Source organism: Theropithecus gelada, chromosome 19 (assembly GCF_003255815.1).
Source record: "Theropithecus gelada isolate Dixy chromosome 19, Tgel_1.0, whole genome shotgun sequence".
Lineage (NCBI taxonomy): Eukaryota > Metazoa > Chordata > Mammalia > Primates > Cercopithecidae > Theropithecus > Theropithecus gelada.
Window position 1 is genome coordinate 26,225,001 of NC_037687.1, and position 27,085 is coordinate 26,252,085.

Consider the following 27,085-nt stretch of genomic DNA (forward strand, 5'->3'; position numbering starts at 1 on the left):
GATAGATGACGGATATATATATAGAGAGAGAGATAAATAGCATGTTACTTAGACACAGAAGCAGCTCTCAGACTAAACATCTGTAAGTTCCCTCTCGCAGTGAGTAGAGTTAGCAGAGGTACAGAGGCTGGTGCTTTTCACTATTAGCCTGTCTGTGTTATTTGATTTTGTTTTTAATCCCATAAAGACATTACTTTTTGCTAAAGAGAGAACTACAGTAAAGGAGCCAGACCAACCTACTTTAGTCCTCCCACTTGGAACAAGCCTTTTTCTGGACTCCATATCGCCACCCAGCGGAAACAGAAGAGCAGCAGCCAGACTTCTCGAAAGAAAGTCTTGTCCACATCTCAGCCTCTCTAGAGCATGATACCACTGACCACTTCCTTTTATTATTATTTATTTATTTATTTAATTTTCTGAGACGGAGTTTCACTCTTATTTCCCAGGCTGGAGTGTAATGGCGCAATCTCGGCTCACTGCAACCTCCACTCTTGGGTTCAAGCGATTCTCCTGCCTCAGCCTCCCAAGTAGCTGGGATTACAGGCACCCGCCACCATGCCCAGCTAATTTTTTCAGTTTTCAGTAGAGACGGGATTTCATCATGTTGACCAGGCTGGCCTCAAACTCCTGACTCAAGTGATCCACCCCCTTCAGCCTCCCAAAATGCTTACAGGCGTGAGCACCACGCCTAGCCTTACTTTTTTTTTTTTTTTTTGAGGGGGAGTTTCACTCTTGTTGCCCCAGCTGGAGTGCAATTGCACGATCTCGGCTCACCGCAACCTCCGCCTCCTGGGTTCAAGCAGTTCTCCTGCCTCAGCCTCCCCAGTAGTTGGGATTACAGGCACGCACCACCACGCCTAGCTAACTTTGTATTTTTAGCAAAGATGGGGTTTCTCCATGTTGGTCAGGCTGGTCTTGAACTCCTGACCTCAGGTGACCCAACCACCTTGGTCCCCCACAGTGCTGGGATTACAGGCGTGAGCCACCATGCCCAGCTACACTTCTTTTGAAGAACACACTCAGGCAGGCACAGTGGTTCACGCCTGTAAACTCAACACTTTGGGAGGCTGAGGCAGGAGGATTGTTTGAGCCCAGGAGTTCAAGACCAGCCTGAGCAACAAAGACCCCTCCATCTAAAACAAAAAGATAAAATTTAAAAACCTCTCTTCTCATGGTTTCTCCCACCTCGGTTTCTGCCTACATTTCAGGCCATTCTCTGCTGTCCTCCTGACTTTTAAGTGTTAGAGAGGTTTGGGGACCAGTCCTAGGCCCTCTTAATATTCGCTTGCCCCTGACATTCTTATCCACTCCTGTGGTTTTATTTACCACCTATGCCCCAATACTCAAACATGCCTGCAGACCAGGTTGCTCTTTTGAGCCCTAGACCTAGATCGATAGTTTCTCCCCATGGATTCTGCATAGGCTCCTCAAATTCAAAATATCCAGTATCAGTCAGGCAAGGTGGCTCACGCCTGTAATCCCAGCACTTTGGGAGGCTGAGGTGGGTGGATCACTTGAGGTCAGGAGTTCGAGACCAGCCTGGCCAACATGGCGAAACCCCATCTCTACGAAAAATACAAAAATTTGGCAGGCGTGGAGGTGCGCGTCTGTAGTCCCAGCTACTCAGGAGGCTGAGGCAGGAGAATCACTTGAACCCGGGAGGCAGAGGTTGCAATGAGCTGAGCTTGCGCCACTGCACTTGAGTCTGGGCAACAGAGGGAAGACTCTGCCTCTGAAAACAGACAAAATATCCAGTATCTCTCCTTCAGTGTAGACCATCTTAAAAATGGCACCAAAGCACCTCAATACTGTCTTCTCCTGCACCTCTCAATCCCCATATATAGCCAAGCACCAAGGCTTGTCCAGACATTTTCCACATCTGCCCACCCATCTTCTATGCCTTGGCCCTGGTGCCAGCTGCCACTGGGATGGCTGTGGTACCCTCCTAAGCTGCCCCGCTGCTTCTCGTCTTGTTCTTGTCCAAACCAGTCTCCATAGTGGCTACAGTGATTTTTTTTTTTTTTTCCAGTAGATATGCAGTCTCACTATATTGCCCATGCTGGTCTTGAATTCCTGGGCTCAAACAGTCCTCTCGCTGCATGCAGCCTCCCAAAGTGCTAGGATTACAGGTGTGAGCCACTGCACTCAGCCCAGTGATTTTTTTTTTTTTTTTTTTTGAGACAGGGACTCACTCTTTCACCCAGGTATAGTGCAGTGGTGTGATCATAGCTCACTCCTGCCTCGACCTCCTGGGCCCAAGCGATCCTCTCACCTCAGTCTCCAGAGCAGCTAGGACTACAGGCACACGCCTCCAGGCCCAGCTAATTTTTGTATTTTTTTGTAGAGATGGGGTTTCACCATGTTGTCCACGCTGGTCTTAAACTCCTGGGCTCAAGTGATCCTCCCACCTCAACCTCCCAAAGTGTTGGGATTATGTGCTGGGATTACAGGCCTGAGACACAGCGCCCGCTCTGCCCAGAGCTCTTTTTTTTTTTTTTTTTTAAGCGATGGAGTCTCGTTCTGTCAGGCTGGAGTGCAGTTGCCATCTTGGCTCACTGCAACCTCCGCCTCCTGGGCTCAAGCAATTCTCCTGCCTCAGACTCTCGTGTGGCTGGGAGTACCGGCGCACACCACCATGCCGGCTATTTTTTTTGTATTTTCGTAGAGACGGGGTTTCACCATGTTGCCCAAGCTGGTCTCGAACTTCTGAGCTCAGGCTATCCGCCCCCCTCAGCCTCCCAAAGTGCTAGGATTACAGGCGTGAGCCACCGCGCCGGGCCCCAGTGATCTTAAAATACTAATCTGAGACCCAACCTAGGCGACAGAGCGAGGCTCCGTCTCAATAATAATAATAATAATAATACAAATTTGAGTGTCATATTTTACTCTTAGGAGTTTGCATGAAGCCCCAAATCCTCAAGGCGCATATGCCAACGCAGGAGCCCAGGCATAAACTGTATCTTGCCGGCCTTTTCACCTCATCATCAACCAATCCTAACTCTGCTTCCAGCCCTGTGGACTCTTTCTGCGTGGTGGGGGTGACCCAAGCTCCACCTCTTGTTCATCTTACCTCCCAGGACTGTATGTCAATGTCCCTGCTCTAGGATCTCCTTCGTCTTCTAGATCCTTACCTCCCCACTCTCAGCTCTCATTACAGCGGTGGCTGGTGGTCTACCTCTCCCATAGACTGGAAGCTCCGTTCGGGCCGTGGGCTTGGCTGCCCTGCTCACCACAGTGTCCATGCCTTGGGCCCAGATGTTTCACAGGAGTTTGTTGAATGAATGTGGGAAAAGAATGGACAGGGGATAGACAGGTGTGGAGGGCAGGCAGACACTGATCCTGAAAGAGAAACACAGACTGAACCTACAACGGGAAGAGTCGCCAACAGGACCGACTGGCCGGGACGGAGGGCAGGGCTGCGGGTGGCGCGCGGCAGGGGGGTCGGGACAGTTCGGCGCGGGGGAGCTGGGCGCTCTCCAGGCTGCGCCTCCGCAGGGGGCGCCCGTGGCCCGGGGCGTGGCCTCGCGCAGCCCCGCCCTCCTCGCCCGCGCCGGGGCAGGCGGGCCGCTGGCAGCTGTGGCGCCGACATGGCTGCGCTGGTGGAGCCGCTGGGGCTGGAGCGGGGTAAGCGCGCGCCAGGGGGCCCTGCCCACCCGGGCCGCGGCCTGCATACCCAGCCCCCGGTCCCCGCCCTTCCCAGGCCAGGCTAGTGCGGGTGGGCCAGCGGACCCGGCGGGGTGGGCGGGGCGGGCGCCGGGGCCGGGCGGTCGCGGGGTGTGGGAGGCTCCCTGAGCCCAGGCCGGGGCGGGGGGCGCCCGCCTTACACCCCGGCCTGTGGAGGGGTCCTGGGGCTGCAGGGCGCCCGGCTGGTGGCGGTCTCTCCTGCGCCACCCTGGACTCTGCGGGGTGTCCGACTGGGCTTCGGCGGTCCTCCCCGGACTCTGCGCTCGGCCTCACTCCGCCGCTCTCCTTGCTTCTCTGCGTCTCGGGGTCTCTGCGCCCCGCCCCCGCCCCGCAGACGTGTCCCGGGCGGTTGAGCTCCTCGAGCGGCTCCAGCGCAGCGGGGAGCTGCCCCCGCAGAAGCTGCAGGCCCTCCAGCGAGTCCTGCAGAGCCGCTTCTGCTCCGCTATTCGAGAGGTGAGCGGCGCGCGGCGCAAGGGCGCGAGCTGGTGGCCGCCGTCCTCTTCCTCCTCCTCCTGCTAGTCCCGAGCCCGGGGACTACGCCTCCCGGCAGCTCCCGAGGCGGCCAGCCTTGGGGTGCCCACGCTTCAGCTCAGTGGTTCTTCGGGAGTTGTAGTTTCCTCCGGCTCCGGTTGCGGGGGCGGGGCGGATCCTTGCGTGGCAGCGGGAGAGGGTCTAGGGGCCCGGACTCCTGCGTCTAGGGCTGGAGGAACTGGCAGCTCCCTGATGCCGCTGCCTCCTCACCCAGGTGTATGAGCAGCTTTATGACACGCTGGACATCACTGGCAGCGCCGAAATCCGAGCCCATGCCACAGCCAAGGTGGGCCCCGCACCTCATTGCTCCTGGTGTCTATTTAACTGCCTGGTCGAGCTCAGTATCTCCATGCCAGTCATTTCTGTTTCCTCCCTCATGATTTTTGCTAAATCTATGTGCCACTCTTACCATTATTAAATAATCGCACATTTTTAACTTAAATGTCATACGAAGGCGTCTTTAGCAACTGCAAATGGAAACCAGTGTGGCATGACTGGCTAGAAGATAACCTTCAACATCTGTACAGTGCAAACCAGGGAAGTCATGGCGCTCTGATCTCTCACTGCACAATAGTGAGATGCTACCTCTTGCTGCTGCCCAGAGGCTCGAATCTCCCTCCAAGCCTGGCTTTCCTCTGTTTAAAAGTAAGATTGCGGCCAGGCACGGTGACTCACGCCTATAATCCCAACACTTTGGGGGGCCGAGTCAGGTGGCTCACTTGAGGTCAGGAGTTCGAGACCAGCCTCGCCAACACGGTGAAACCCCATCTCTATAGAAATACAAAAAAAAAAAAAAAAAGCCGATCGTGGTGGCGGGTGCCTGTAATCCCAGCTACTTGGGAGGCTGAGACAGGAGAATCGCTTGAACTCAGGAGGCCGAGGTTGCAGTGAGCCAAGATCATGCCACTGCACTCCAGCCTGGGCAACAGAGCGAGACTTCATTTCAAAAAAAAAAGATCGGCAAGTATGGGGTATTCAAGACACACACCAAATGGACACTTTCTCTTGCAAGTGAACAGAAAGGGACGCACAGTCATTACAGGGGGATCTTGCATTGTGCCATGGCACGTGTCCCATGTTTGGGGATAGTAACCCAGGCTAAATCACTGTCCTCGGTTCAGATCCCCCACCCCAGCCTTCTTGCCCACCTGGCAGGGGCCCTCATCTTCAGTCGCTTTCTCTCTCCCAGGCCACAGTGGCTGCCTTCACAGCCAGCGAGGGCCACGCACATCCCAGGGTAGTGGAGCTACCCAAGACGGATGAGGGCCTGGGCTTCAACATCATGGGTGGCAAAGAGCAGAACTCGCCCATCTACATCTCCCGGGTCATCCCGGGGGGTGTGGCTGACCGCCATGGAGGCCTCAAGCGTGGGGACCAACTGTTGTCGGTGAACGGTGTGGTGAGTGGAGGGCTGAGGCAGGACTGCGGGACACAGTCTGTCTAAGGTAGCATAGCCCCTGCTTTTGACATTCACTCAACACACACTGACTGAGCTCTGCCTCTATGGCTAGCCCTGTGCTGGCCAGTGTTACAGACCCTGAGAGATGTTGGTCTCAGCTCCTACACTCAACCTTCCCTCTCTGGGGAGGGCAGTAGGCCTCGGCTGAAATAGTCCTAAGCCAGAGACATAATAATGAGGAACTGCAAAGTACTGTGACAGCCCAGATGTGGCACCAGGCCAACATAGATACAGGAAAGTTTTGCAGAGTAAGGAACATTTGGGTTGGGTGTTGAAGGATGAGTAGGAGTTCTCCAGGCAAACAAGGTAAAGGGTGTTCCTGCTGAGGGTACTGTAGATAAGGATAATGACTTGGCATACCTCTGAGCTGAAAAGAAAGGGCTTAGTTCTGATGGAGGTCTGGGGCATGCAGGTAATTAAAATCACTGTGGTTAGGCCGGGTGTCGTGCCTCACACCTGTAATCCCAGCAATTTGGGAGGCCGAGGCAGGTGGATCACTTGAGGTCAGCAGTTCAAGACCAGCCTGGCCAACATCGTGAAACCCCGTCTCTACTAAAAGTACAAAAAATCAGCCGGGCGTGGTGGCAGTCATCTGTAATCCCTGCTACTTGGGAGGCTGAGGCAGGGGAATCACTTGAACCTGGGAGGCAGAGGTTGCAGTGAGCCGAGATAGTGCCACTGCATTCCAGCAAGGGTGACAGAGTAAGACTCCCTCTCAAAAAAAAAAAAAAAAATCACTGTGGTTAGAGTTGAGGAAGGCATAACTGGAGAGGTGGCTGGGGTCAGCCATACAGGACCTGAGTGCCAGCCTGAGAAGCTGGGACTTTGTCCCATGGGTGCTGGGGAGCTATGGGAGGGGTGAGCCAGGGATAAGCTCAGCTTGCAGGTACAGAAGGACCCCTCTGGGACCCTATGGAGATGAACTGAGGGGAAAGACTAGAAGCCAGAAGGCTGGGCTAAGAGTCCAAGGAAAGGGGACGAGGCCTGAGCTGGCCCAGGGCTGTGGGGACAAAGAAGAGAGAGTCAAAGCAGGCAGGCATTAGTGGGCTATGGGCAGCGAAGCCACAAAGATGGGTCTAGATGTTTGACCAGGGACTGAGGGAACATGGGGCTGTCCCTGACATGGGAAACCTGGGAGGTTTTGGAGGAGGACACTGAACCAGGAGTTAATGACTCTCCCACGAGGAGGACATGAGGTGTTGGCATCTCAGGGCTGGCACCAGGCTCACCAGCAGTGGGTCCCATCTCCCAGTGGGGGCTGGGTGAGGGCAGTGGGCCTCAGGCCCAGCTGTCTGTGTTGGGCCCTGCAGAGCGTTGAGGGTGAGCAGCATGAGAAGGCGGTGGAGCTGCTGAAGGCGGCCCAGGGCTCGGTGAAGCTGGTCGTCCGTTACACGCCGCGAGTGCTGGAGGAGATGGAGGCCCGGTTCGAGAAGATGCGCTCTGCCCGCCGGCGCCAGCAGCACCAAAGCTACTCGTGAGTCCCTGGGTCACCATATCTCTGGGGCCTCCACTGGCTCCCTTTAACCCCAGGCTCCCAAACCAGGCCAATTCTTCCTGGACCTTCCGGCCCTGGCCCCTTCTCTGGGATGCTGACCCTTGACCCCTGGCCCAGCCTCTCACCCCAGGCTATTCTGGCCAAATCCCCTGGGGACCCCTTAGCTTCCTTCCATCCCAAGATATGGAACCTACTGTGGGTGGGATCCCTCAGCCCACTTCCCCTGGCCCTTGACTCTGCAACCCCAGTCCTGCCTCTCTCATGACCCGGAGCCCCCCTGATCCTGGGTCCCTTCTCCACCCTCCCTGCAGGTCCTTGGAGTCTCGAGGCTGAAACCACAGATCTGGACGCTCACACGCATTCTCTCCCTGTACAGTATTTATTGTCCCTAGCACTTTATTTAAAGGTCTTTTACCCTCACTGAGTGTCTGTGTGTCTGTCCTGCATCCCTGGGTTGGTGTCTTGAGATGTGGAGGGAATGCGAGGAGCTGAGGTCAGGCCAAGCCCTTGAGAAGCCCTTTTCAGAGTCTGAGGACAGAGGTTGAGACCTCTCCCTAGGTCTGAAGGCGGAGATAGGCCGGCTTCCAAGGGACTAGTCCGAGGGCGGAGGCCGGGACCCAGTCTGGGTCTGAGTGCAGGGGCAGAACTGAGGACAACGCCGCCTACCCTTAAGAGCGTCTGAGGGCGAAGGCCAAGTCCCTTCCTCCAGAGTCCTGAAACGCAGCCGGAGCCAGTGGGCGGCCTCTGTGTGGGCGGGGCGGAGCGAACCATTAGCCTCGTCCGCCGGGGGAACCCTGCAGGCCGCACTACCGTCTGCGTGGGAGTCGCGGGTGGGGGTGCCGCGTGCAGTTCCCGAGGCGGGCGCAGGGGTGCAGAATGAGGTGCCCTCGCCCACCGGGCGCTCACTCCACCTTCCAACCAGAGCGCGTCTTTCCGGAAGCTGCCCCCGCCTTGAAATCCAACCTTTAACCCCATCCCGCTGCCCGCCCAGCCCTCGTGTCCCGTGCGGCGCGAGGGCTAAGGCGCGCCACAGCCGGGAGCCGAGGTCGCGACTCGCGTTCCACGCCGCGCGCTACTCGCTCCAGGTGACATCATCCCCCTGCCGGGCTCCGCCCCCCGCCCCAGGCGCCGCACGCCGCGCGCCTATTGGTCGACGCGCCTTATGCCCCGCCTCTCGCTCTCCGCCCGCGCGACCCCTCCCGGCCGGTGTGGAGGCGGGGTCTAGTCGCCGGCCGGCGCCGACGCTGCCTCCCATTGGCCGCTCGTCGCCGTCTGTCAGTCTCCTGTTAAAGGGGCCACGACCGCCCGGGAGCCGTGGGGGGGAGGGGGAGGGAGGAGGAATTTTTTTGGGGGGAAGGTGGGATTTGGGGGGCGCTGGTGGGCACCCCTGGATCTGGCGGCTGCGGCCTCGCAGGGGGAGGCTGATCAGTGACAGGGGCAGGAGGCTATTTTGGGGGTAGAAGGCAGTGAGACCGTGAGGGGGAGGGGGGTCCCCAGCGCCCGAGCCGGAGCCAGAGACGCGGAGCCCGCGCGAGCGTCGGAGACAGGGCTCCAGGGCTCCGAAGCGACAGAGCCGGGCCCCGGCCGCTGCCAGGGGCCCCGCCCGGCCCCTCCACTCCACCCCACGTCCCTCCTGCAGCCCAGCTCCGCCCGCAGCCGCCGCGGACCAGGCAGGTAAGATCCTGGCCCGGCCCTCCTGGCAGCGCCCACCCCGGGGACCCCTTGGCGAGCCTCCCCCGCCTCCCCGAGATCCCGGATTCCCTTCCTCATCCCAGGGGACCCCCAAGCCCAGATTTCACAGCCCAACCCCGGGGACTCAGGCGTGCCCCTCCCGGCGCCCAGAGTCCGCGACCGAACCCTAGAATCCCGGGCGCACCGCCGCCTCGCGCCTCCTCCAGGGCCCAGGAGCTTGGATTTCCCGGTCCGGCCCCGGGACCCCTCTCGAGCCTAGATCCCCCTTCCTGACCCTGTCCTGGGAGCTCCAGACACCCGCCGCGGCGGTCCCAGACTCCCCAGGCGCGTCCGCATAGTCCCCGCTTCGCGCACCCAGTCTCCCGTCGCCAGCCTCGGGCTTGCACAGCCGGCCGCTTCCCTCGGTCCAGGCAGGCTCGGCGGCCGCCCTGGACACAGGCCCGCTCTGGAGCTGTCCATGGTCAGCGCGCTCGGCAGCCTCGCCTCCCCCCACCGCCCGCCGCCGCCACCAGGGAGGGGGTGCAGGCGGCGCGGGGATCTCCCCCGCCGCGCCTTTGACCCGGGAATACCCGGGCCCTCCCCGACCCGGGCGCCCCGGCCTCAGGGTTCCGCCGGCCAGGCTCGTGGCCCGGTCCTCGGCACTCCAGGTTCCTGGGACTCCAGCTGCTCCCTGAGGAGCCAGGGCTTCTGAATTTTTCTGTTCTGGTCGCCGTGGGGACCATGGCACCCGGGCATGCAGCTCCCACCTGTCCGTGCCTACACCTCTGCTGGCCCCAGGTGGTAGCCCTCACCCCGTCAGAACCTAGGAATCCTGTTCCCCAGCGTTTGCTCTGCTTCTCAGCCCCTGTGCCCTGCAGACACACAGACTCAACCTCCTGGCACCCAGCATCTGCTCCCTGAGGGACTCAGGCGCCATGACTCGCTTCCTTTGGGGGACCCGGAATGTGATTCTTAATGCAGTTCTCTGACTTCTGACTTCTGTTCACACTCCCCGCTTGGGGACCTAAATGTCCTGGTCCCAGTCTTGTATACCCTTAGGGTCCCAGGAGTTCAGACCCCAGCTTCTGTACTGCCCACCAGCTTTTACCGAGGCTGTCTGCCTCAACCCTCTCTCCAAACAAGACCTCAGGCTCTCAGCTTCCAATCCCCCATCATTTACCTCCACATGGATTCAGGAGTCTAGGCTCCCAGCCCTGTCCACTGCTCTCCCCAGCAGTTATCTGGTTCTTCAGCTCTCACTTTTAGGAACCAAGTCTTCACAGCCTCATCACTCTGCCCCATCAACTTCACATCTCCCGTGGCCTTAACAAACCCCTGTCTCATCCTCATGTCACCCCAAGTGGTGGGCTTCAGGACTCTCTCCCCTAAGACGCAGCTTCTTGAGATGTTTCTAGCACTCCATTGCCCCCTGAGGCTCAGATGAGTTCCCATTCTCCAAGTACACTCTCCCAGGCCAATAAGCAGAACACACATCACTTCCTCCAGATATATTCTGTGGCCTGGGCTCATAGAAGTTACCTGCTGCCATACAAATTTCTTTCTTTCTTTTCTTTTTTTTTTTTTTTTTTTTTGAGACAAGGTCTCTGTTGCCCAGGCTGGAGTGCAGTGGCACAATCACAGCTCACTGCAGCCTCCACCTGCTGGGCTCAGGTGATCCTCCCACCTTAGCCTCCTGAGTAGCTGGGACCGCAGACATGCACCACCAGGCCTGGCTAATTAAAAAAATATATTTTTGGCCAGGTGTGGTGGCTCATGCTGGTAATCCCAGCACGTCGGGAGGCTGAAGTGGGCGGATCACCTGAGGTCAGGATTTTGAGACCAGCCTGGACAACATAGAGAAACCCTGTCTCTACCAAAAATACAAAATTAGCCAGGTGTGGTGGCACATGCCTGTAATCCTAGCTACTCAGGAGGCTGAGGCAGGAGAGAGTCGCTTGAACCCAGGGGGTGAAGGTTGCATTGAGCTGAGATCGAGTCATTGCACTCCAGCCTGAGCAACAAGAGTGAAACTCCGTCTCATTTTTTTTTTTTTTTTTGGTAGAGATGGGGGTTTCACCATGTTGCCCAGACTGGTCTGAAACTCCTAGGCTCAAGTGATCCTTCTCTCTCGGCTCCCCAAAGTGCTGGGATTACAGGCATGGCCACCGCGCCCAGCCCGGTCACATTTCTTGTTGCACATGTGCTCTTGCTTTGCTCCATGTTCTAGATTCCTTCTAAACACAAGAACACTCCCGGTTGATGTCTGTTCTGTGTTCCATTTTCATTCCAGGCATGGTCTGAGTTCTAGGCCAGATGCCAAATTCTAGGCATGTCTTTTCCTTTTTTTTTTTTTTTTTTTTTTGAGACGGAGTTTTGTTCTTGTCGCCCAGGCTGGAGTGCAATGGCACAATCTTGACTCACCACAACCTCCACCTCCCGGGTTCAAGTGATTCTCCTGCTTCAGCCTCCTGAGTAGCTGGGATTACAGGGGCCCGCCACCAAGCCCGGCTAATTTTTTGTATTTTTAGTAGAGACGGGGTTTCTCCATGTTGGTCAGACTGGTCTCAAACTCCCAACCTCAGGTGATCGCCCGCCTCGGCCTCCCGAAGTGCTGGGATTATAGGCGTGAGCCACTGTGCCCAGCCTTTGTTTTTTCAAATGTTTAGATAAGACCCCTGAGCCAGATTCTGATCCCACTGTATCCTCAGACCTGCTCCAAAGTTTTAGCAATCAGTCCTTCCTTCTTTGCTAAATGTTCATTTCAAGTGTGTTCCCAGTTTCAGCCACATTGTTCTAGATTCCATTCTCTTCCCAGGGACAATCTAACTTCTAAAATGTGTGTGTTCCAAGTATGTGCTCTAGGCTTCCTAATTCGTGCTATTGATTCTAGAATGCCCTCCCCTGTTTCCCTGTTTTAGGTTCTAAGTTCTATCTAATTGCACATTCTTTTTTGTTGTTGTTTAGCTTTTTTTTTTTTTTTTTTTTTTGAGACGGAGTCTCGCTCTGTGGCTCAGGCTGGAGTGCAGTGGCTCCATCTCAGCTCACTGCAAGCTCTGCCTCCCGGGTTCACGCCATTCTCCTGCCTCAGCCTCCCGAGTAGCTGGGACTACAGGCGCCCGCCACCTTGCCCGGCTAATTTTTCATATTTTTAGTAGAGATGGAGTTTCACCGTGTTAGCCAGGATGGTCTCGATCTCCTTATCTCGTGATCCACCGGCCTCAGCCTCCCAAAGTGCTAGGATTACACGCGTAAGCCACTGTGCCCGGCCTGTTGTTTAGTTTTTATTTTATTTTTGAGATGGTGTCTTGCTCTGTGACCCAGGCTGGAGTGCAGTGGTGTGATCTCAGCTCACTGCAACCTCTGCCTCATGGTTCAAGCAATTCTCCTGCCTCAGCCTCCCAAGTAGCTGGGACTGCAGGCACATGCCACCACGCCTGGCTAGTTATTTTTGTATTTTTAGTAGAGATAGGGTTTCACTATGTTGGCCAGGCTGGTCTCAAACTCCTGACCTCAAGTGATCCCTCTCCTGCCTCCCAAAGTGCTAGGATTACAGGTGTGAACCACCGTGCCTGGCCTGTTATTGTTGTTTAGACATTGGGTCTCATGTTACTGAGGCTCATCTCGAGTGAAGCGATCCTCCCACCTTGGCCTTCCAAAGTGCTGGAATTACAAGCATGAGCCACTGTGCCTGGCCCTAAATTCACTTTTTTTTCTTTTGAGACTGAGTCTCACTTTGTCGTCCAGACTGGAGTGCAGTGGCGCAATCTCGGCTCACTGCAACCTCCGCCTCCCAGGTTCAAGCAAGTTCTCCTGCCTCAGCCCCCCAAGTAGCTGGGATTACAGGCGTGTACCACCACGTGGTGGTGCACGCCTGGCTAATATTTGTGTTTTTAGTAGAGACGGGGTTTCACCATGTTGGCCAGGCTGGTCTTGAAATCCTGACCTCAAATGATCCACCCGGCTCAGCCTCCCAAAATGCTGGGATTACAGGAGTGAACCACTGCACCCGGCCTCATATTCTTAAATGTAAAAGATTCCCAATGAAATTCTACATAATGTTTTCCTTCCCCCAGTTCTAGGTTCTAGGCCCATTCATTTTCTGTCATTTTTTCCCCAGTGCAGCCTTAGTTTAGAACTTGTCCCCTGGTGGATCGTGGGTTTTATCCTCCATCTGCCACTTTGGCATTCTAAGCTTGTTCTAGGCTCTCTCTTATTCTGGAGCCTTCAGCCTGGAAATGTCCTTATTTCCAGAACAACCCCCCTCCTTTGCCAGCTCAGTCTTTATTCCAGGAAATGCTCAATTCTCAACATGCATCCTTTTGATCCCTCCCCCTCCCCACCCCATAGACACTTCTAAGCTCCAAGCAAACTCTTAGACACATGACAAAACCAAGGATGTGACTCCTGCTGCTATATTATTTTTTTTTTTTTTTTTTTTTTTTGAGACGGAGTCTTGCTCTGTCGCCCAGGCTGGAGTGCAGTGGCCGGATCTCAGCTCACTGCAAGCTCCGCCTCCCGGGTTCACGCCATTCTCCTGCCTCAGCCTCCAGAGTAGCTGGGACTACAGGCGCCCGCCACCTCGCCCGGCTAGTTTTTTGTATTTTTTAGTAGAGACGGGGTTTCACCGGGTTAGCCAGGATGGTCTCGATCTCCTGACCTTGTGATCCGCCCGTCTCGGCCTCCCAAAGTGCTGGGATTACAGGCTTGAGCCACCGCGCCCGGCCTGCTATATTATTTTTTAAAAATGTAATTAAATTTTAAAAATCCATTTATTTATTTATTTCAAGACCGGGTTATGAGACTGGTTAATTTTTGTATTTTTTTTTTGTACAAATGGGGTTTCACCATGTTTCCCAGGCTGGTCTCGAACCCCTGGGCTCAAGTGATCCTCCCACCTTGGCCTCCCAAAGTGCTGGGATTACAGGCGTGAGCCACTGCGCCCGGCCCCCTGCTGTATTCTGTGTTATACCTTCATCCCTAGCAGGTTCTGAGTTCTAGATTTTATCTGCTGACTATGTTTGCTATGTATTGCATAAGGTATATTCATGGGTGTCATTATGTATGTGGGGTTCTGGGGTGACCTGGACACTAAGTTATTGGGCTGCTCTTGGCTGGTTCTAGATTATAGGTTTCAGAACATAGTTCCAGATTACTCTGCTTAGTCCTATGAGCAGTTCTTACTCCAAGCCAATGAAAGCGTGGAAGCATACTTCTATTCCCCACCCTGTACTGTGTGTAGTAACTTTCTAGGTTCTATGTCCAGCCTTGCTGTGTTTTTTATTTCCTTCTCGGTGAATTTAAGGCTCTGGAACAGCCTCCCTAAAACATCTGTGTTGCATCGTCTGAGTGGGTTGCTGGTTTTAGATACCATATTGGGGCTGCGCGAGGTGGCTCATGCCTTTAATCCCAGCACTTTGGGAGGCCGAGGCAGGCGGGATCACGAGGTCAGGAGATTTAGCCCATCCTGGCTAACACGGTGAAACCCCATCTCTACTAAAAATAATAATAATAATAATTAGCCGAGCGTGGCAGCACGAGCCTGTAGTCCCAGTTACTCCGGAAGCTGAGGCAGGAGAATCGCTTGAACCCGGGAGGCGGAGGTTGCAGTGAGCCGAGATCGCGCCAGTGCACTCCAGCCTGGGCAATAGAGTGAGACTCCGTCTCAAAAAAAAAAAAAAAAAAAAGAAAGAACATGTTGGTTTTTGGCCTACGGCTGGCTTGCCCTCTTGGAATCGTTTTCCTGAATCTTTCCTCTGAGTGTGGGATTCGCCTGCCTAGATTCTCAGATGCACCACTTCAAACATCCAAGGAGACAGGAACCCAGCTGCCTCCTCTCCCAGGGCCCACGGCCCTCAGGCCCTCCTCTCCTCACAGGAGTCCAAGGCCCCAGTCCCAGGCTTTGGACATAGTCCGCATACTGGGCGGGGCTGGGAATTATCCACGGTGAGAACCGGTTATGCGCTGCCCGCAGGGGGAGAAGGAAAAGAAGGAACTGAGTGAAAGTCCCTCCTGCTTTCGGCCGGGCCAGCTGGACCCGTCGGACCTGATGTGTGTGGAGGGAGCGGTTCAGTGGGCCTGGCTTCATCTCCGCCCTGTCCCTAGTTCCAGGCACCCAAGTCCCGCCTTCCTGCCCCAGAAACCCCGCCCCTTCCTTGTCCCCTGCCCTTGGGTATAGCCCCAAGAGGGCTGGGGCTGGAGTTGGGGGAAGCATCCCGAAACTCCTGGGTCCTGGCGGAGGAGCTGTGCACCCAGGGGCCTGGGGGAGGAGGGGCCTGAAGGAAATTGAAGTAGGCGGAGTTGGGCTGGCTAGTAGGTGAGACCAACTCTGTGACATTATACAGGTAACCACATCCTAGTGACCTAATCCTGGGTCCCTGGCCCTTTGGCATTCTTAAGGCATGGTTCTGGTCTGGGCCTCAGTTTTCCTACCCGTGCAGTAGGTTGAGGGGGATACTTAGTAGAGCCAGACTAGATAGAAACTGATGTTCTCCACATTCACTCACACGATGCCAGGGTCACCCAGCTTTGGTACCTTTAACTGGGCTAGGCTTAGGTTTACTGCCAATGTCTGATGGAGTCTGACCTCAGTTTTCCCAAATCCTCTCACCCAGGTAGCCAGGGCTGTTTTCCTAAGAGCAATGGCACAGGCATGATGGCATACTTTGGGATGCCGAGGCAGGAGGATCCCTTGAGTCCTGGGCAACATAGTGAGACCTTGTCTCTACCAAAAAAAAAAAAAAAAAAAAAAAAAGAAAAAAAGGTCAGGCACGGTGGCTTACGCCTGTTATCCCAGCACTTTGGGAGGCCAAGGCGGGCAGATCACGAGGTCAGGAGTTCAAGACCAGCCTGGCCAACATGGTGAAACCCTGTCTCTACTAAAAATACAAAAATTAGCTGGGCGTGGTGGCGCGTTCCTGTAATCCCAGTTACTCGGCTACTCGGGAGGCTGAGGGAGAATTGCTACTCGGGAGGCTGAGGGAGAATTGCTTGAACCGGAACCCGGGAGGTGGAGGTTGCAGTGAGCCGAGATCGCATCACCGCACTCCAGTTCAACAACAACAAAAAAAAAAAAAAAAAAAAAAAAAAGGAAAAGAAAAAAGAAGAATAGGCCTCAGTTTCCTCTGGCAGCACCTCCCGGCCAATCTTTGGTTTCCCTGGTGGGGTGACAGGGTGACGGTGCCTGTTTCCCTGTGTCATGATCAGAGTGCCTGGGCCTCAGTTTCTTCTGTGCAGTGCTTGGTTTGCCCCAACTGTTTCTCCTACATGGTATCCGAGTGGCCGTGCCTCAGTTTCTCTGTTGTGCCTTGACAAGGCCGGTCTATTCCTTGCCCCTCCCCGCCCCGCAGGCCCGCACCGCCGCCATGATGTGCGAGGTGATGCCCACCATCAGCGAGGATGGCCGGCGGGGCTCGGCGCTGGGCCCGGACGAGGCGGGCGGGGAGCTGGAGCGCCTCATGGTCACGATGCTCACGGAGCGCGAGCGCCTGCTGGAGACGCTGCGCGAGGCACAGGACGGGCTGGCTACAGCGCAGCTGCGGTTGCGCGAGCTTGGCCACGAGAAGGACTCGCTGCAGCGTCAGCTCAGCATCGCGCTGCCCCAGGTCTGGGCGGGGAAGGGGCGGGGCCTGAGGGGCGGGGCCTCAGGGAAGAAGGCTGTCCGGAAGGGGCCGGGCTTGGCGCCTGGAAGGGAGGAGTCTGGGCGAGGCTTGCTATTAATGGGCGGGGCCTGAGTGGCAAGGGAGAGCGGGACTTAGCAGGGAGGGCGGGACCTTCAAACTTCCAGTCCCAGGGAATGAAGGAGATAGGGAAAGGATTGAGCTGAATGTCGGGATCCTGCCAATGTCTGGACAGGAGTTTGCAGCTCTGACAAAGGAGCTGAACTTATGTCGGGAGCAGCTGCTGGAGAGGGAGGAAGAGATTGCAGAGCTGAAGGCGGAACGGAACAACACGCGGGTGAGGAGTGTTGAGGGCGGGGCCTAAGTGGGGCGGGGCCTCGTGGTGTTGAAGTGGGGGGCGGGGCCTCGCAGTGTGGCAGCCTGACCTATTTTTTTCCCCCATCTCGCCTTTCTGCCTTCTCCTCTTCCCTGCTCCCACTTCCTGGCTGGTCTGCCACTCTGGTCCCACTCCTTCCTCCCTGTCTCTATAATTTTTCTCTTCTCTCTTCTGTACCACCCCTTCCTTGACCCCGACCTTCTCTCTTTTCCTGACCTCTCTCCGTGCTCCTTTATTTGGCTCCATCTTTTCCTCCATGTGTCCGCCCTACCTGTCACCCTTTTTCTCAACTCTGCCCCTTTTCCCTTGCCTCTTTTCCTTGACCCCATGCCGTGTGCCTGTAGCTGCTCCTGGAACACCTGGAGTGCCTGGTGTCCAGGCACGAGAGGTCACTGCGCATGACCGTGGTGAAGCGCCAGGCCCAGTCCCCGGGTGGGGTCTCCTCGGAGGTAGAAGTACTCAAGGCTCTAAAGTCTCTCTTCGAGCACCACAAGGCCCTGGATGAGAAGGTATGAGAATTAGAAGAGCAGGGGTGGAGAATGGAAACCCATAGTTGACTGGGGCTGTTCTGAGTGGGAGAGATTCTGGCCGTGATTGGTTGGGGATGTTCTGAGTTGGAAGAATGTTGACTGTGATTGATTGGGACAGGCTACATAGACTGGAACCTGATTGGTTGATAGCAGAAAAATAAACCAGGATGGGGGCTACCAGTGGATGGGGCAGACTGGATAGCTGGTTGCGGCTGCATACCCGTTATGGAGACAGGAGCCCCAAGGCTGCCCTATCGGATCCGTCCCAGGGGTGTTCTGGGCCAGGGGCAATTGTCCTCAATTGGGTCTGGTCTCCAGCTGACTATTGCCCTGCCCCATCCCCAGGTCCGGGAGCGGCTGCGGATGGCGCTGGAGCGCGTGGCAGTGCTCGAGGAGGAGCTGGAACTGAGCAATCAGGAGGTGTGGGTGTGGCCAAGAAGGGGAGGTTGAATCCAAGCGGAGGGGCTAAGGGGCTGCACATGGGGCGGAGCCGGTTGGGTGGGTTCCAGAAAGAATCTATTGGGGCAGGACTACGGCGGACAACCAATGGGGATGGACTATGGAGAGAAACCAGTGGGGTTCCTAAGTGGGCACACAGCAGTGCTACGGAGGGAACCTCCCAGTGAGAGTGAGATTAAGGGTAGAACCAGGGACTGGGGCTCAGGCTGGGACTAAGGAGGAAGTGATTGGATGGGGAAAGGCGGGGCTAAAGCGGAAACTTTGCCCAGGAGGCTAAGGGGAAGAGTAAGGGTAGACGCCCTCCGTGGTGGCAGCTAAGGAGGGATATAAGGAGGGACGGGGCCTAAGGGTAAACCGTGGGGTAGGCATGGCCGCAGCACGACCGGAGGCATCTCAAATGGGGCCGCCTATCCGCTTAGAGGGCCAGTGCCAGTGAGAAGTAGAGCTGGGGGTTCAGGGAGCCCCTGTGCTCTGATTCCCCTTTCACACTTCCAGACTCTGAACCTTCGAGAGCAGCTGTCTAGGCGGCGGTCAGGGCTGGAAGAGCCGGGCAAGGATGGGGATGGGCAGGTGAGACATGGAAGTCCCTCCCTGTGACCTCCATTCAACTCTCTGACTTTGTTATGGTGTCTGTCATGTTTAGCATAATCCTCATGGGCCCTAAGATGGATGCACCTCTAAGACTGTCACAGAGCTTTGACCTCTGATTCAGGTCACCTAGCTAACTTCTGTGACCTCCTTCACTGACCCCTGTGGACTCTGACCAGCATGGTCCATATTGATCTTTGATCTCCTTTCAGCTGATTGACTTTCTCCTTGGATTTCCTCTGTGTCTTCGGAGACACTCTGAGATCTTGTCCCTTGCTTCCCTCACTCCAGACTCTTGCCAATGGCCTGGGTCCTGGCGGGGATTCCAACCGGCGCACAGCAGAGCTGGAGGAGGCCCTGGAGCGGCAACGCGCCGAGGTGTGCCAGCTGCGGGAGCGCCTGGCGGTGCTGTGCCGTCAGATGAGCCAGCTGGAGGAGGAGTTGGGCACTGCGCACCGCGAGCTGGGCAAGGCGGAGGAAGCCAACTCCAAGCTGCAGCGCGACCTCAAGGAGGTGAGGCCCCAGGGAGGTGGGCTGCCCTCAGTCCCTCACCTTTCCGTAGCGCTCTCCCTCGCGCATTGCTCATGAATGGCAGAACCTCGATTCAGTCCACAGGCGGGGTGACTCCTCCTCTCTGAGATTCAGTTTCCTTACCTGTGAAAGGAGATGTATGATTCTCATCAGAGGGTGAGCCTGTGGCGCAGAGTACACACTCCATAACTGCTCGTAATTACTTTGTTACCTAACTTTGGGTCCTTCTCTGGTGCCTCTAAATGGATTTTTTTTTTTTTTTTTTTCCTTTTGTGAGACAGAGTCTGGCTGTGTCGTCCAGGCTGGAGTGCAGTGGCATGATCTCGGCTCACTGCCACCTCTGCTTCCTGGGTTCAAGTGATTCTCCTGCCTCAGGCTCCCAAGTAGCTAGAACTACAGGTGCCCGCCACCACGCCTGGCTAATTTATTTTTTATTTTTTATTTTTAGTAGAGACGGGGTTTCACTATGTTGGCCAGGCTGGTCTTGAACTCCTGACCTCAGGTGATCCACCCGCCTCGGCCTCCCAAAGTGTTGGGATTACAGGTGTGAGCCACCACACCCAGCCTTTTTTTTTTTTTTTTTTTTGAGATGGAGTCTCGCTCTGTCACCCAGGCTGGAGTGCAGTGGTGCAATCTCGGCTCACTGCAACCTCTGCCTCCTGGTTCAAGTGATTCTCTTGCCTCAGTCTCCCGAGTAGCTGGGACTACAGACGTGCGCTGCCATACCTGGCTAATTTTTTTTTTTTTTTTTTTTTTTAATCTTTAGTAGAAATGGGGTTTCACCATATTGGCCAGGCTGGTCTCAAACCCCTGACCTCAAGTGATCCGCTCGCCTTGGCTTCCCAAAGTGCTGGGATTATGGGCGTGAGCCACTGCACCGAGCCTCTAAATGGCATCTTTTGTGGGTATTTCACCCCTTCCTGGCTTAGGCCGCTTTATCCTAATCCTGGTGACCCCAGGGCGCTGCTGGGAAATGTGGACCTGGATTCTTGAAGGCAGTGGATGAGAAAGAAGAGTGAGCACTAGGATTAGCCTGGACAACATAGTGACACCCCGTCTCTACTTTAAAAAATAAATAGCCGGGAGTGGTGGCGGGTGCCTTTAGTCCCAGCTACTAGAAAGGCTGAGGCATAAGAGTCACTTGAGCTTGGGAGGTGGAGGTTGCAGTAAGCTGAGATCCGTACCACTGTACTCCAGCCAGGGTGCTAGAGTGAAACTCCGCTAAAAAAAGAAAAAGAAAAAAATAGAAAAAGAAAAAGAGACCGGGCGCAGTTGCTCACGCCTGTAATCCCAGCACTTTGGGAGGCCAAGGCAGGCAGATTACCTGAGGTCAGGAGTTCAAGACTAGCCTGGCCAACATGGTGAAATCCCTGTCTCTACTGAAAATACAAAAATTAGCCAGGCGTGGTAGCGGGTGTCTGTAATCCCAGCTACTCGAGAGGCGGAGGCCGAGAGGCGGAGGCCGGAGAATTGCTTGAACCCAGGAGGTGGAGGTTGCAGTGAGCCAAGATCACCCCCACTGCACTCCAGCCTGGGAGACAGAGCAAGACTCTCTCTCTCAAAAAAAAAGAGGAAAGAGAGAGAGAGTCTTCATCTGGGATTTTTTTAAAGCCTGAATAGCCACTGGGGCTATTGGGAAATGTAGCCCCACCACGTGGGCTACCAGATGAGGTTCCATCTCCCATGAGACCTTGGAGCACCTCTTTTGGGGTTCGGGATTCTAAGCCTCTGGTACCGTGGTAGTTCTTGGGAGGTGTTGTCTTCTAGGTAGAAGGGATCCTTATTTCCCATGAGACCACAGGACACTTGCTCTTTGATTCTAAGTCTGCTCTATGCCAGAAATTAGTGAAAAACCCAAGCCCTGGGTTTTGAGGAAAGGGCTGGAGTGGAGACTTCACATCCCACAGGCCTCAGATCCTCTGCACCTAGAGGATCTGAGCCTGCAGCGTTCTAGAAGCTCATGGGAGGTGTAGCACCACCATTTTAACTCGCAGGTGGCAGGGACTTAAGATGGGCTAGTCCTGGGAGCTCTTAGCAGGTGTGATACCACCATTCTGACTCCTGTGTCAGGGCACTTTGTTTACCAGGAAACAAGGGGATGCCCCATCCGCTCCCCCAGGGGCTCGCAGTCCACAGGGCCCTTTGCCACCTCCGCAGGCGCTGGCGCAGCGGGAAGATATGGAGGAGCGGATTACGACGCTGGAGAAGCGCTACCTGAGCGCCCAGCGCGAGGCCACGTCTCTGCACGACGCCAACGACAAACTGGAGAACGAGTTAGCTAGCAAGGAGTCACTGTATCGGCAGGTGGGGGCGCAGCCCGGGAGGGGCGATGGGGCGGCGCCGGGGCCCAGGTGACGCAGCCCGTCCCCTCCGCCTGCCTCTCCCTCCCCCAGAGTGAAGAGAAGAGCCGTCAGCTGGCTGAGTGGTTGGACGACGCCAAGCAGAAGCTGCAGCAGACGCTGCAGAAGGCGGAGACTTTGCCCGAGATAGAGGCGCAGCTAGCGCAGCGCGTGGCGGCGCTCAACAAGGTGCGGGGAGGACTTGGGTCGCGACCTTGTGTGGGGGAAGGAGTGGGGCCTAGAAGAGGCAGGGTCGCGAATCTGGAGGGGTAGGAGCGAGGTCAGAACCCTGGATTTGGGGGAAAGTGTGGGGCCTAGGGGCTGGGAAAGGGACAGGACTTGGAATGAGGAGGGCCTGGAGGTTTGCACGCGGGACGGATGGGAGCGGGGTTCTCTAGCCTGGACTGAAAGGACGGGTGGCCTGGAACCTGAGAGGGAAGGAATAGGTCCTGAAAAAGTGGACTAGGCGCAGGGGCGGGGCCTGACTCATAGCTGCAGGGGAGGAGCCTGGCGCTGTGGGGGCGGGGCCTGGAGCTCCACCTTGGAGGAGGTGGGGCTCGGAGCCTGACTGATCCTGGAAGGGTAAGTCACACGCCATGAGTTCCATCCTCTAGGCTGAGGAACGTCATGGGAATTTCGAGGAGCGGCTTCGGCAGCTGGAGGCCCAGCTGGAAGAGAAGAATCAAGAGCTGCAACGGGTGAGGGGGCGGAAGACAGCGCAGAGGGTGTGGCTTCGAGGCAGGGGCGGAGCTTAATGAGGCTGGGGGCCCGGGGGCGGGGCTTAGAGCAAGGGCGGTGGTCTGGGCAGGGTGGGCTTGAGCACGCCCGCCCCGCTCTGCTTTGCACAGGCCCGGCAGCGGGAGAAGATGAACGATGACCACAATAAGCGGCTGTCCGAGACGGTGGACAAGCTGCTGAGCGAGTCCAACGAGCGCTTACAGCTTCACCTCAAGGAGCGCATGGGGGCGCTGGAGGAGAAGGTGCGCCCCCCATCCAGGACTGCGGGACGCGGAAATCTGGGACTACCTCTTGCTGGAATCCTGAGGCCCCAGGCCTTTCTCTCAGATCTGTTATCGGAGGCCTCCCTAAACCCCGGCATCCTGAGTTGGGCAGCCTTCTCTGCTGTATTGCCCAGAGCCGCTTTTTCACCTATTCTAGACGTTCCAAGAGCCGAATTCTGGGGCACCCATGCCTCAAGTCCTTGACTTTTCCCAAAGCCTCCAATCCCATGGACCCCCAAACCCTGAACCCTCTGAGATTGCACAGGGTGTTGCATCCGGGGTCTTCTCTCCCCAGAAACATCGTTGTCCCTGCTCCCCCGAAACTCACCATTTGTCCATCTCAGTCCTCTTGGGTCCCCTCAGGCCTGTCTGTGTGCATTGGGAGCTGCCTGCAGCCCCAGGGGCGTGCCCCTCTCAGGTCCCACTCCCTCACTTCACCTCTGTCTCCACAGAACTCCCTGAGCGAGGAGATAGCCAACATGAAGAAGCTTCAGGATGAGCTGCTGCTAAACAAGGTAGGGGGCCCTGAGGGGACAGGAGGAGGAAGTTGGGGCAGTGTTTGCCAGGCTAGGGTCCGCAAGTCTGGCAGGGGCTGTGCCTCTTGGGCGGAGCAGATTCTAACCCGACACCTCCAACACCGGCCCCCAGGAGCAGCTCTTGGCCGAAATGGAGCGAATGCAGATGGAGATCGACCAGCTGCGGGGGAGGCCACCATCCTCCTACTCCAGGTGACAGCAGCCCTCCTGCCCTGCCTCCACCATGGAGCCCCGTTGGCCAAGCTCCTCCCTTCTAATCCCCACTTCCTATCCTCCCGAGATTTCTACTGACCCCCCTGGGTTTTTTTTTTTTTCTTTTTTTTTTTTTTTTGAGACAGAGTCTTATTCTGTCGCCCAGGCTGGAATGCAGTGGCACGGTTCCGGCTCACTGCAACCTCCACCTCCTGAGTTCAAGCGATTCTCGTCCCTCAACCACCCGAGTAGCTGGGACTACAGGCGTGCGCCACCCCAGCCGGCTAATTTTTGTAGTTTTAGTGGAGACGGGGTTTTACCATGTTGGCCAGGCTGGTCTGGAACCCCAGACCTCAAGTGATCCTCCTGCCTTGGCCTCCCAAAGTGCTGGAATTACAGATGTGAGCCACCACGCTTAGCCCCCTCTGTTTTTTTACCCTGACTTTATTTATTTACTTTTTCTTTCTTTTGAGACAGAGTCTCGCTCTGTTGCCCGGGCTAGAGTGCAGTGGCACGATCTCAGCTCACTGCAACCTCTGCCTCCCAGGTTCAAGTGATTTTCCTGCCTCAGCCTCTAGAGTGGCAGGGACTACAGGAACCCACCACCATGTCCAGCTAATTTTTTAATTTTTAGTAGAGACGGGGCTTCACCATGTTGGCCTGGTCTCGAACTCCTGACCTTAAGTGATCTGCCCACCTCGGCCTCCCAAAGTGCTGGGATTACAGGCCTGAGTCACCAGGCCTGGCCCCTTGACCCTGACTTCAGGGCCCTGGCCCTAGATCTGTCTCTGTGACCCCTTACCTCTGTGCCCTTTTCCTGACCCCTTGGTCCCTGACTGCTTTCCTCATGCCCACAGGTCTCTTCCTGGCAGTGCCCTGGAGCTCCGTTACTCTCAGGCACCCACATTACCTTCTGGTGCCCACCTGGATCCCTATGTGGCTGGCAGTGGTCGGGCAGGCAAGAGGGGCCGCTGGTCGGGGGTCAAGGAGGAGCCCTCCAAGGTCAGCAGCTGCCTCTGGAGCCTGGACTGAGCAGGGCTTGGGTGGGCAGCGGTAGGAAGTGGAGCTAAATCCGTGGGACTCCGGGAGGAAGCTGAGTTGAGAGGCAGGATCTCCTGGCCTCACCCACTCACCCTTTCTTCTCTCCTTCCCTGCAACCCTCTTGCCTGGATGTCTCCTCCTGTGGATGTCCTGCCACCTGGTGAGAACCCGAGAGTAATGATGGGACTGGGAGGGGCGTATGGAATCCCAGAGTAGGTGGGGTTAGGTGAGGAACAGGAGCCAGCTGAGTCATGGGAATCAGGGGCAGGAGTGGAGTCATGGGTGTGGGCGTGGCTTGGAAAGGGTTTGGGGAGGGATCAAGGACAGGGGCCTGTCAAGAGAAGAAGTCGGAGGCTGGGCAGGGTGGTCCATGCCTGTAATCCCAACACTTGCTGGCGCCGAGGCAGGCAGATCACTTGAGGTCGGGAGTTCGAGAGCAGCCTTGCCAAAATGGCGTCTCTAGGAAAAATGAAAAAATTAGCCGGGCATGGTAGCGGGCACCTGTAATCCCAGCTACTGAGGAGACAGGCAGAAGAATCATTCGAACCTGGGAGGCAGAGGTTGCAGTAACCTGAGATTGCGCCACTGCACTCCAGCCTGGGCGACAGAGAGAGACACTGTCTCAAGAAAAAATAAAAATAAAAAGAAATAAAGATGGGCTGGGAAAAGCATCAGTGAGGTCAGGAAAGGTCAGGATCATGAGCCAAGACCCAGCACTAACCTTGGCCCCCACCCACCTGATGTCGCTCTGTCCCCACACAGGGACAGGATTGGGAGCGGTCTGCCCCTGCGGGCTCCATACCACCCCCATTCCCTGGGGAGCTGGACGGCTCAGATGAGGAAGAGGCAGAGGGGATGTTTGGGGCTGAGCTGCTGTCCCCCAGTGGGCAGGCTGACGTGCAGACGCTGGCCATCATGCTTCAGGAGCAGCTGGAGGCCATCAACAAGGAGATCAAGTGAGCCCTGGCCCCGCCCTGGCCCACCCTGCCCTACCTGAGCTGACTCCACAGCCCTTTTGGCTCTGGAGGCCTGAAAGCCTGAGTCCATCTCCTGTTACACCATCCACAGGAATTCTTCCAGCCCAACACTCACTCCACTGTCCAGGCATCCCCTAAGATACACTCAGAAGTCTTCTATGTGCTACCTACACATATACCCCCAGCCAGTACTCACCATTCCCTGACACACCAAAGACTGCACCCCAAAATACCCCAGTTCCTCTCAATGCATCAAGAATCTTCCATTATGCCATCAATTTTGTGGTTTCACATAACAAGTGCCCAGAGTCTCCCACTACTCTAAGAATCTCAAGACAACACAAGGTTCCCAACCTCAAACACCAAGAATCTCATCCTAATGCCCTAATCAAAAACTTCACCTCCAGGCCGGGCGCGGTGGCTCACGCCTGTAATCCCAGCACTTTGGGAGGCCGAGGCAGGCGGATCACGAAGTCAGGAGATCGAGACCCTCCTGGCTAACATGGTGAAACCCCATCTCTACTAAAATACAAAAAATTAACTGGGCATGTAGGCAGGCACCTGTAGTCCCAGCTACTGGGGAGGCTGAGGCAGGAGAATGGCATGAACCCGGGAGGCGGAGCTTGCAGTGAGCCGAGATTGTGCCACTGCACTCCAGCCTGGGCGACAGAGCGAGACTGTCTCAAAAAACAAACAAATAAAAACTTCAACTCCATATACTAAGAATTTCTAATATAAAAAACGTCCCCAACTTATTAAGAAGCCCCCAATGATGTAACGTCTACCCCGATTCACCAGTAATGACCATATTCAGCAATTCTGCTATAACGCACTCCCCATGAGCCTTCGGCAAATATACCGTGACCACCACCTTCCATACTGAATGACTCCATGCCCTTCCCAGATCCTAGAGTGACCTGAGTCCCTGATCTCACACTGCTCCTGTTATGACCTTGCTCTTACAGTCCACCTTGAACTTGTCCTTTTGTCCACAGTAATCCCTTCATGATTTTCCAAACCACTATCATCAGGGCCACCCTGATGCAGACCTTGATCACCTTGACAGCCCTAATCCTGCAATGACTTCCTGAGACTATCAGGACTCCTTGACTCTCCTTGAGCCCAGGAGTCCTTCAGAAACCCACCAAAGCCCTCTGATGTCATTGCACCTTCCCCAGAATTCCCCTCGTCCCACCAAGGCTTTCTGGCCCCTTGTGCTCCCAGATTCCCTCTCCCACTGTCTGCTGCGGCCGCTTACCCAGTTTCCCCTATTTCCCTCCTCAGGCTGATCCAAGAGGAGAAGGAGACAACAGAACAGAGGGCAGAGGAGCTGGAGAGCCGGGTGTCCAGCTCTGGCTTGGACTCGTTGGGCCGCTACCGCAGCAGCTGCTCCCTGCCCCCCTCCCTCACCACCTCTACCCTTGCCAGCCCCTCCCCTCCCAGCTCTGGCCACTCAACTCCCCGCCTGGCACCCCCTAGCCCTGCCCGTGAGGGCACCGACAAGGCTGTGAGTGTTCTGAAGTCTCCCCAGCCTAGTAGGGGGATGGGGAGAGGTCAGAAGCAGGGCTCCGCAGTGAACAACAGTAACCCCTCATAGCAGTGGTTTTCCAAAGCAACCTTAGCTTTCCCTAAAGGTTCAAACTCAAAGAGCAAAGGGGAGGCGGAGTCACTGGGTTCTTGAACCCTAACTTTCACTTTAGTCAGATCTGGTCTACTTTTATTTCTCACGCATCAAGTTTCTGCATAGGATTTTAAAAAGTTTCTGGGCCGGGCGCGGTGGCTCACACCTGTAATCCCAGCACTTTGGGAGGCCGAGGCAGGCGGATCGTGAGGTCAGGAGATCGAGACCATCCTGGCTAACACGGTGAAACACCGTCTCTACTAAAAATACAAAAAATCAGCTCAGCGTGGTGGCGGGCGCCTGTAGTCCCAGCTACTCGGGAGGCTGAGGCAGGAGAACGGCGTGAACCCAGGAGGCAGAGTTTGCAGTGAGCCGAGATCACGCCACTGCACTCTAGCCTGGGCGACAGAGTGAGACTCTGTCTCAAAAAAAAAAAAA

General features: G+C 56.0%; 3 protein-coding genes across 4 annotated transcripts in view; 2 read left to right on the forward strand and 1 right to left on the reverse strand.

Moving 5' to 3' along the window:
• Positions 1 to 3,514: 3,514 nt before the first annotated feature.
• LIN7B (lin-7 homolog B, crumbs cell polarity complex component) lies at positions 3,515 to 7,589 on the forward strand. Of its 2 annotated transcripts, XM_025368490.1 has the most exons (6): positions 3,550 to 3,624; positions 4,019 to 4,137; positions 4,430 to 4,501; positions 5,405 to 5,614; positions 6,985 to 7,148; positions 7,481 to 7,589. In XM_025368490.1, exons 1-6 carry the CDS (start codon positions 3,588 to 3,590, stop codon positions 7,500 to 7,502), a joined length of 624 nt encoding a protein of 207 aa, XP_025224275.1. In that variant the 5' UTR covers positions 3,550 to 3,587; the 3' UTR covers positions 7,503 to 7,589. The 2 variants fall into 2 exon arrangements, with proteins under 2 accessions (XP_025224276.1, XP_025224275.1); XM_025368491.1 differs by lacking the exon at positions 5,405 to 5,614 and having other exon boundaries at positions 3,515 to 3,624.
• On the reverse strand, positions 7,530 to 8,256 carry C19H19orf73 (chromosome 19 C19orf73 homolog). The gene has a single exon (XM_025368492.1). It carries the CDS (start codon positions 8,142 to 8,144, stop codon positions 7,587 to 7,589), a length of 558 nt encoding a protein of 185 aa, XP_025224277.1. The 5' UTR covers positions 8,145 to 8,256; the 3' UTR covers positions 7,530 to 7,586.
• A 253-nt stretch (positions 8,257 to 8,509) lies between these two features.
• PPFIA3 (PTPRF interacting protein alpha 3) overlaps positions 8,510 to 27,085 on the forward strand; it is a 30,501-nt gene continuing 11,925 nt past the window's right edge. The window contains exons 1-16 of the mRNA XM_025368489.1: positions 8,510 to 8,843; positions 16,187 to 16,441; positions 16,692 to 16,793; positions 17,177 to 17,341; positions 17,708 to 17,782; positions 18,317 to 18,391; positions 18,701 to 18,922; positions 21,098 to 21,244; positions 21,334 to 21,468; positions 21,894 to 21,977; positions 22,128 to 22,259; positions 22,733 to 22,795; positions 22,929 to 23,008; positions 23,866 to 24,010; positions 24,818 to 25,005; positions 26,311 to 26,533. Coding sequence (XP_025224274.1) covers positions 16,202 to 16,441; positions 16,692 to 16,793; positions 17,177 to 17,341; positions 17,708 to 17,782; positions 18,317 to 18,391; positions 18,701 to 18,922; positions 21,098 to 21,244; positions 21,334 to 21,468; positions 21,894 to 21,977; positions 22,128 to 22,259; positions 22,733 to 22,795; positions 22,929 to 23,008; positions 23,866 to 24,010; positions 24,818 to 25,005; positions 26,311 to 26,533 — 2,076 coding nt within the window. The 5' untranslated portion in view covers positions 8,510 to 8,843; positions 16,187 to 16,201. The remainder of the gene's footprint in view (positions 8,844 to 16,186; positions 16,442 to 16,691; positions 16,794 to 17,176; positions 17,342 to 17,707; positions 17,783 to 18,316; positions 18,392 to 18,700; positions 18,923 to 21,097; positions 21,245 to 21,333; positions 21,469 to 21,893; positions 21,978 to 22,127; positions 22,260 to 22,732; positions 22,796 to 22,928; positions 23,009 to 23,865; positions 24,011 to 24,817; positions 25,006 to 26,310; positions 26,534 to 27,085) is intronic.